At 44.8% G+C, this 9,592-nt stretch overlaps 1 protein-coding gene across 1 annotated transcript; it reads right to left on the bottom strand.

Annotated features, from left to right (window-relative positions):
- Positions 1-373: 373 nt before the first annotated feature.
- LOC119303461 (dnaJ protein homolog) lies at positions 374-3,147 on the bottom strand. The gene is made up of 6 exons (XM_037580589.1): positions 2,888-3,147; positions 1,841-2,009; positions 1,609-1,750; positions 1,245-1,521; positions 957-1,155; positions 374-862 (listed from the first exon to the last, which is right to left on the bottom strand). The coding sequence occupies exons 1-6, from the start codon at positions 3,038-3,040 to the stop codon at positions 537-539; spliced, it is 1,266 nt and encodes a 421-aa protein (XP_037436486.1). The 5' UTR covers positions 3,041-3,147; the 3' UTR covers positions 374-536.
- Between the last annotated feature and the right edge of the window lie 6,445 nt (positions 3,148-9,592).

Genomic DNA, 9,592 nt, shown 5'->3' with positions numbered 1-9,592 from the left:
TCTACAATGACCATTTCATTTGTTTTGCTCAATGTTCTACAAGTTGACAATTTTATTTGTTTTGCTCAATGTTAAGACGAAGGGCACCCTTCGATGGGCATAGCAACTAAGATCAACAAATTCAATCTCAATACGTCTGACGATGATGCCCGACGACATGTCATCGTCGTGAATCCGAAGGAATAGGCAAGTCTACTCGCCGGGATGGTCCATCTAATCCCAAGCCCCATGAAACAAAAATGTTGTCAGCTCGGATCATCAGCAGCCAACTAAATATGCCATGGCAACTCTTCGCATCAGCAGCCAACTAAACATACCATGGCAACTCTGCTCATCAGCAGCCAACTACCCCGGTAAACATGCCACAGCAAGCAAAACAAGAAGGCAAATAATTTCCCTGGACGACCCGGTATCGTTCAGTAAAGTAGTTATATCATATACTAGCACCAAAAGGGTAAGAACCCTAACATGGAAAACTTGAGAACAACCAGAAACGAATTCTTCTGCTGACTGACAATCACAAACATCGTGCCTGCCTACTGCTGTGCGCACTGCACCCGCTGGCCGCCGCCGCCGGGCATGTCCTCATCCTCGTCGTAGGCCTCCTGTGCCTGCTGCTGTTGCCGCCTCCGCATCTCCTCCTCAATGTCGATGTCATAGGCCATCGTCTCCTCGCACTCGTCCAGCTCCATGTCCGTGTACTGCGACGCCGGCTTGGGCGGGAGGACAGTCTCGAGCGCCTTGCACTGGTCCAGGCTCAGCGAGTCGGGGAAATCCACCGTGAAGTGGATGTACAGCTTGCCCTTCATGAAGGGCCTCTGGTACATGGGCATGCCCTCATCGTTGATCGCCTTGAATGAATCTGTAGAAACATTTGGATAGATGATGAGCATCAGTTGAATACCTATCTGAGCCAAATCAGATGATCATTCCAGGTTGAATTCATCAACACTTACCAGGCTTGACCACTTCGCCAGGGTTGGACTTGATGAGCAGCTGCCTGCCGTCCAAATGAGCCAGGACATACTGGAAGCCACACAGGGCCTCAGTCAGGGTCAGGGTGTGCTCGTAGAAGAGGTCATCACCCTTCCGCTTGAATTTGGGGTGCTCCTTCTGCTGGAGGACGAAGATTATGTCTCCAGTAACGGTATCAGGCTGCATGACACAAGCAGACAGATAAGACAAGGTAACAGGCACAACACATACAGAAAAACATAGTACTCATACTGAAGTTCGACGCATACCGCTTCATCCGCCTCGCCGGGGAAGGTGATCTTCTGTCCATGCTGCATTCCCTTCTCAACCACCACCTCCAGGACTTTCTTCTCGTGCACCACCTTCTCACCTTTGCACTGCCCACAGCGATCCTTATCGCTGATGGTCTCCCCACTTCCCCTGCACTCGTTGCAAGGCTGCTGCATTTGCTGAATCATTCCTGGTCCCAGCTGCCTTATCTGCACCTTGTAACCAGCACCTTGGCAGCCGGCACACTTCATGGAAGCCCCAGACTTTGAACCCTTGCTGCAGGACAAACGAGCACAATTAAAATTCAGAACTTCATGAGCCGGTAAATTCGAGGTTACACACACAAGGGTTAAAACAACTTACCCATTGCACTTGGAGCAGAGCACATTGCGGGCAAGAGAGAGCTTCTTTGATGTTCCATTGTACAACTCCTCAAGGCTAACCTTGAGAGGATGAACCACATCCTCACCCCTGCGCTGCCTCCTGCCCCTACTGCTCCCGCCACCTGTAGGACAATGCAATGGTTAAGTCAGATCAAAATACAGGCAGACCACAATGGCAACCAGAATGGTTAAGTTGGTCACATAAGATTTACCTCCAAAGGGGTTGCCGCCACCACCAAAGAATGACTGGAAGATGTCGAAAGGATCATGCATTCCTCCACCTCCCATTCCCTCCTTGAGGGCATCCTCACCATACTGGTCATAAATTTCTCTCTTCTCAGGATCACTCAGGACCTCATAAGCCTGAGCTAGCTCCTTGAACTGCAATATGACAAATCGTTAATAAGCCAGCTCAACCAGAAAACAACATCTGACGCAAACAGGTTATAACCAGGCAAGGCATCAGTACCCACTACCCAGCAAAGCTTGACTGACCCAAGCACCAGTACACAGCTTTAGTTTAGCTAGGTTGATACTCCCTCCGTTACATAGCCTATATTTGGAATCTCTAAAAGGTCTTATATTTAGAAACGGAGGGAGCACATGTCAATAGGAATTAAATAAGTTACTCACTCCATTCCATAATATAAAAGTGTTTCGTATATACTACACTAATGTGTTTTTTACACTATACTATCTCAAAAACAATCTTATATTATGGGATGGAGGGAGTATGTGCCTAGTAAAACATTGCATAATGTCTCAACAAATGCATTGGTCATTCTATTTTTAATCATCGTCAACTATTGAATTGCTCACTGACAGTTGCGAACAGTAGCAATTTAACATACACACGGATTACTCCTACATCATCATCAATTCAACAAAACCTACCTGCATATGCTACAAGCTTCTCATGAATTGCTCAATTAACATCTAAAATCATACGTTATGCTAATTTCAGGTATGTGAACAATTACAGAAACGCATGTATAACAGTATAAGGACGATTTCAAGGATTCCTTGCCGAATGTTAAATCAACTAAATGTTCGTTTTAAAGCCGACCGCAATCATCACCACGCATAATTCTTCCCCCGCCCAAACCTACCTATCAAACACACATCCACGAATTCCCGTCGAATTCTACATCCCCGCGGCCCCGGGCCAGATCCGCCTGCCGTACCAAATCTACCAGCCTAGTAATCCATATCGGGAACAGATCGGTAGTAGAGGGATGAGAGATCCGGCGGGCGCTCACCTTCTCGGGGTCGCCGCCCTTGTCGGGGTGGTTCTTGATGGCGGCCTTGCGGTAGGCCTTCTTGAGGTCGTCCTGGGAGGCGTCCTTGGGCACGCCCAGGATCTCGTAATAGCGCGTGCTGTCGCTCTTCTTCGGCGGCCCGCGCCCGAACATCGCGCCGAAAATCCCAAGCTCCGCGGAGAGGACGAAGACGAAACCCTAGCTGGTTGATCCGGTGGAAGCGAGGTCGCCGGTCGGGATCGGTTTGTGAGGAGGGGGCGGTCCTAGTTATAGCGGAGCGCGGGACGGGTGGTCGGGAGTGAACGCTCTCGAAGATGCGGGAGGACGGGGGAGAGGCGGGCGCGGGCCGTCGGATCCGGATCGGGCGGTGGTTGGAGGGGAGGGCCGAGCTTCCAGATGCTTCCGGGTTGTTCTGGCGAAAGGACCGGGAGGGCTGGGGCGACGCGGGTTCGGGGAAGGGGAGCGCGTGGTTGAGTTTGACTCCGGTAAAGAGGACCGACCTGGGTACTGTCACGGTGCGGACGCCGTGTGGATGCGGGTCCGGTACGGCTACGGTGGAACCCGATAGGGAGATCCTCGCTCCAAAGATCCGGTAAACATCGATTCGACAAGGAAGTACCCGTATGTTATAGCAATCGCGCTTAGATCACAAATGAAAGATGGGTATTGAAAATCTTAAAAATCCATAGGTTCCAAAATTAAAAGAACTGCATCCAAGATAGCGGATCCAGCCGTAGGTGCCTCTATATGGGCTTCGGGTAACCAAATATGACAGCGCCTCAATATGGGCTTCGGGTAACCAAATTTGACCACATTGACGGCAAAAGAGGTGAAAAAAAGCAATCCATAGAAAAATTTGACGCTGCTCATTAAATTCAGTGGTTAATAAAATAGAAGGGTGCGGGTTCAGGAAGGGGAAGGTGTGGCTTAGTTTGACTCCGGTAAGAGGACCGACCTAGCGACTTGGGTGCTATAGCGGTGTGGGCGCGGGTGCGGCTGGATCTTATTTGGCGCCTTCAGTGTCTGTTTTTACTAACCGACGCACCCACCTTTTGTGCGAACCAACTTGTGGTTGGATGGTTAGAGGGACTGTGGTATCTCCAGCCCACCAAGATTCAAATCTTGATGCTCACATTTATTCCTGAATTTATTTCAGAATTTCCGGCGATGCACATTCAGTGGGAGTAAATCTTAAGATGACATGCCGGCTCAGTCTTTCGGAGGTGTTGTAGAGTGTGTGTGTGTGCATTCATAGAGGTGAGTGTATGTGCGTGCATATGAGCGCCTGTGTCTGCCAATGTTCAAAAAAGACGCACCCACCTTTCGTGTTGGGCTCGATCCATTTACTTTTTTTTCTTTCTCCTTAGCTCTGTACGCTCGCAGGGGACCTCCTATATGACGCATGAGGTGCTAGAGCATGAGGCGCTCCCCTAGCGCTGTGGCGTGCACCCCCGCGGCCCGGGAGCTGTTGGGCCGGCCCATGCGCAGGGCAGGGCGCCTCCTTTTTTTCATTTTCATTTTTCCCTTTTCCTTGTTAATTTTTTTATTCTACACTAAATAATTTGAGATTCGTTTTCAAATTTTAAAACATTTTGAACTGTGAATTTTCATAAAACAGTTCTTGAATTCAAAAATGTTTGCGATTTAGAAGAATGAACATCTTTTATTTGATTGTTTTTTTAATAATGGTGAACATTTTTTATATTTCATGAACAAATTTGGAATTTGATAAAAAATTGAAAATGACGAACAAATTTCGAATTTGGTGAACATTTTTTTAATTCACTGAAGAAAGTTTGAATTTGATGAACATTTTTTAGATCCTGACAAACAAAAAATAAATTCGATGAACATGTTTTGAATTAGTGAGCTTTTTTTTACATTGATGAACATTTTTGAATTTAATGAACAATTCTTTTTGCAAATTTGAAAATAAAAAAGGCAAGAGAAAGTGAAAATTTGAAAGAAAAAAAACAGGAAAAAAAAGAAAATACGAAAGAAGAAAAAAATGAAATCACTAATTGAGGAGTACCCCTTCCAAAGATCACTCCCAATACTCCAGGTTGCGACAAGTGGTGTGCTGCACGTACGCCACTTGTCCCAACCTGAGAGTTTTTCCTTTTTTCATAGATCCGTTTATTTAAAACGTTGTATGTCTTAAACCATGTGTCCAAATCTCAAACCGTTTTCACCCTTGAATTCCTCGCATCAAATTCTTCAAAACTAAATCCCATATTGACAGGTTTTGAACCTTTTTTTTACGAAAAAGCAGACAAAAAACCAAACCATGAGCAAGTTTTCCCCCTTTTCGGAAGGCGTTTCCGAGAGGCAGGCCGTGCCTTTTGCGAAAGCAAATCAATGCCTCTCATGAAAGCAAAATCATGCCTCTCATGAAGAAAAAAGAGAAAACGTGCGCCTTTCGCGGAAGTAAAATCGTGCCTCTCATGAAAAAAAACATGTTTTTTCTGTTTCTGAGAGGCACAGCCTTGCCTTTCATCGAAAAAAAGAATATATATACATATTTTGTTTTCGAGAGGCTCAGCCGTGCCTCTCACGGTAGCAAAACCATGTCTCTCATGAAAGCAAAACCGTGCCTCTCAAGAAAGAAAGAAAAAAGAAAAAATGTTTTTTTTTTCGTTTTTTGTGCCTCTCGCGGAAGCAAAATCGTGCCTCTCCCGGGAGCAAAACCATGCCTCTCATGAAAAAAAATATTTTTTCCTCCACAAAAGAAATACATTTTTTTCATCGAAAAGCTAAGAAAGACCGATAGAAATTTGAAAAGTAAAAAAAACATCTAAAAAAGCAGAAACACGTTCGAAAAAATAAAAAATAAAAAATAAAAAATTCGAAGTGAGCGACCAGAGTGCAACATGTGGCGGCGGCGGCGCGCTCTCAGCTTTTTTTAAAGGTAACTAGGGGCTTTATTCATAGTTTAGGCTGCGCTTGGAATGGATGTAATATTCTACAGAGGTATTTAGCTTACAGGTGTATCTTACAAACCGCAATTGATTTCCGTCTGGAAACGAAACGACGGATCGAGGCTTGTATCGTATACCGGCTGGATACAAATGTAGCAGGGCAAACCGGTGTAAAGATTACGGATCCAAAACGGCGAGCCAAGCACCTGAAACAAATCCACCCGGCTTTATCTTACAAGCGAATGTTTTACGGAGGTAAACCGACAATCCAAGCAGGGCCTTATGAGTTGGGGAATACAAGCAATGTCAGGCAAAACCCCTAGCCACATATGGCGACCCACCGCAAGAGACGCAACTCCTTTAGCAAGCAAGTGGGCCTCAAAATTATTTTCTCTATGCTCGAAACGGAAAATAACAGAAGCAAAAAGGTTGGGGAGGCTCCCGAAGGAGCGTTCCTCAACTAATTGCTTTCAGAAAAAGAAAAAAAAAGAAAGGAAAAATAACCGAAAACTGGCCGGCCCATAGACGCCCAGTACGCATGAAAACTGGCCAACGCGCCGTATAGGATCCCGCCGCTCGCAGCATGGGCGCATTCGTTAAGCCGCTGCGAATCAACCTATGGTTGAGATGGTTAGGTGGACAATGGTATCCCCAATCCAAATCCTGATACTCGCATTATTCCTGAATTTATTTCAGGATTTCCGGCGATGCGCTTTCAGTGGGAGGAGACGTTCCCGTCGACGACGGGGCGCCTACGATGACTTCGTAAATCTCAAGATGATATGCCGGCTCAGTCTCTTGGAGGTGCTCATAGGGATAGGGTGTGCGTGTGTGCATTCATAGGGATGAGTGTATGCGCGTGTATATGAGCGCTTGTGTCTGTATTGATGCTCAAAAAAAAAAGCCGCTGGTGCAGCCCGGCTGTGGAATGGAAAGCTTCTACTCCAGTAACTTCCCAGTCCACTTTGCCCGAACTGGCTGAAGCTATGGCAGTGAGGCATGCTCTATCCTTTGCTCTTCAAGTTTGTTTTGATGATTTGATCCTTGCTTCTGACTGTCAGACTCTCACATCCAAGATTAATGCTTCACTTCGATCCTGACCGATCTCATATTGCTTCGGTAGGTCAGGACATCAAGTTGAAGGCTCGTTTCTTTGGGTCTATTTTCCTTTATTCATGTTTCCCGAGTCTGTAATGTTGTCGCTCATGTTCTCGCCCAGTCTGCGGTTCATGAAGCTAGCGCTGTATGGGTAGGCGAGGTGCCGAGTTGTATTCGGCAACTTGTTTGTACTGAATCTGTTGTTTGATTAATGTAGCGCTGGCTTGTTTTAAGAAAAAAACTTTCCAGTCCACTTTTTCTTTTTTAATTCGGTTTTCCTTTTGGTTTTTCTTATTCTTTTGGTTTTATTTTTTGTCAACATTCCAAAACCTGTGACTTTTTTTCAAATGTCCGAACTTTTTCAAATGCATGAATCTATTTATATTTTGTGAACTTTTCCAAATTTATGAACCCTTTCAAATCTTTGAACATTATTTTAAAGAACTTATAAAAAATTGTGAGGAGGGAACCATCCGATAGGAAGTTCCTCGCTCCAAAGATCCTTGGTGCACATCGCTTCAATCTATGGATTGGGCGACCCCATGAGAGCCCATTTTAAATCGTTCGGCCAAATGCATATAGTTATATTCTACTAAAATTGATGTAAAATAGTGAGGCTAAAGTCATCATCAAATAAAATATGTTTTATACATATATGGTCAAACCATAATAAGATATAAGAAACATCTATGATTAAGTTGACTTCTTCAACACCAGCGCCTTCAAAATGAATAAGAGCATCTCCAACACAAACCCTCAAATCGCGTGCAAAAGTCTGGACTGAGCTGTTCGGACGCAGTTTACCATCCAACGTCGTTCCACATCGGTGTGCGGACTAGTCTGCGCGTCTATTCTCTCGCATACCAGAAGCAAACTAGGGGGCTTTGCATGAGTCCAGACCTGCATACATAGGACTCTGACACCCCATGCCCACTCAAAACCACACCCGGACCCCACATCTTCATCACTTTCCCCTTTATCTGCATCCTTGGCCGACACCACTTTTGTACCACCCCGGCCGCCTTCCAAGCCCATGCCTAACCTTCGCGACCTCTGTTGCTTTTCCTACGTCGTCGTTCCACACCTCTCGTCTACTCGTCGTGCAGGTACCATCCGCTGCTACGGATGTCGTTCATGGGGGTCACCACGCTCAAATTTATTGAAAAAAATCTCCCTTCTTTGAAGCAATAGATTCAGACATGGAGTATATCTACGAGCATTATTTTGAATCGTGCAACGACTCGTTCGACATGGGGGATTATGCGGATGAAACTGCAATGATGCAGGCAGTCCTTACAGACGCAAAGTATGCGGTAGAGAATGTTCTCAATTTTAAGGGACCGATTAAGGGTCATCACACGCTGAATCGGAATAGGACACTGGACATTTGACACTTATGGATGGCTATTTGGCCCCGATGCCCTATTTGCGGACAATTTTCGTTGGCGCTTTTGGATGAGAAAAATTGTGTTTGACCGCCACTACAATGGTATTCAGGGGTACGATGACTATTTCATCTTGAAGAAGTATGTCGTGCGAAGAATTGGATTCTATGGTACGAGAAGTACACGGCTATGGCACAACCACAAATCCTTGGGACGAGTACCTCCTCATCAAACCCTTCCAAAAATAGTGAGTCATTCGGCTGCGACATAACTTGGGACAAAGCCTTTTGAGTGTCAATACTTATTACACAATAACCCGGTCCAGACTCCCTCTTCCTCAGAAGCAAGCCTATAAAGTCACTTACTAAGCAAACATTTCTTCTTAAAGATCCTCAATGCGTAGACCCTCTTGTTCCTTAGTCTGGCACAAGATATCCCGCCTCTTATGGTGATACTTAGCCTTATTTTTATCAATATGTCAGAAAAACTGAGAAATATAAAAATCAAGCATTTTCCGCGCCCCTGTGGCATTCAAAGAATGAGAGTAAACACAGGCAAACTTGTAAGCCTCAATTCATGAGAATCAATCATCCACACTATGACATTAGCTTTCCTTTACAATAGCTAAGCTTCTTTTAGAAAATGTACTCAGTAAATTTCTATTTTTATTAGCTAGTTTGCGATGATGAGTTGGTATCCCGAGATAACTAAACGGGAGCTTAGCAATCTCACAACCAAACAACTGCTTATAATTATTCTCTTCTTCTTTGGCGCATCTAAAACAGAATGGTTCGCTCTTGTGAAGATTAATTTTAACCCCTGACAATTGCTCTAAAAGACACAACACCAATTTCATACTTACAGCCTTAGTCATACCATGCTCTAGTAAAAGAAGTATTATGTGAAAAGTTTTGCTTGACCCAGTGTTATATTACCAAAATCAGTCGTATCAATTTGATCAGCGCACTTCATAATTTACTCGATCTTCTACAAACATGACAGCTAAACCCGCAATTTTTTTCGAAATCAAACCCACAAAAAAATGTTAATACACATATTCATATAATCTTCTCACGATTTGACGTTTTCTGTTCGCTAATAAATTAAGTGAGTCAAGGGTTGTCAAGTGCTGAATCGAAATAGGCCACGGGGGCATTTGACGTTTATGGACGACTATTTTGCCCCCGATGCCCTATTCGCGAACAATTTTCTCTGGCGCTTTCGGTTGCATAAAAATATGTTTGATCGTCTCTACAATAGCGTCCAAGCATACAATGACTATTTCATCTTGAAGAAGGATGTTG

Source organism: Triticum dicoccoides, chromosome 5A (assembly GCF_002162155.2).
Source record: "Triticum dicoccoides isolate Atlit2015 ecotype Zavitan chromosome 5A, WEW_v2.0, whole genome shotgun sequence".
NCBI classification, from domain to species: Eukaryota; Viridiplantae; Streptophyta; class Magnoliopsida; order Poales; family Poaceae; genus Triticum; species Triticum dicoccoides.
This window is presented reverse-complemented; position numbering and strand designations above follow the sequence as displayed.

Bases quoted from the DNA above. Each gene is read 5' to 3' on its own strand.
- LOC119303461 (XM_037580589.1), bottom strand. From the start codon at position 3,040: ATGTTCGGGCGCGGGCCGCCGAAGAAGAGCGACAGCACGCGCTATTAC. The intron at 1,156-1,244 runs GTATGCGTCGAA...TGTGTCATGCAG, and splicing joins CCGGCGAGGCGGATGAAGCG to CCTGATACCGTTACTGGAGA. The intron at 863-956 runs GTAAGTGTTGAT...ATGTTTCTACAG, and splicing joins TGGCGAAGTGGTCAAGCCTG to ATTCATTCAAGGCGATCAAC.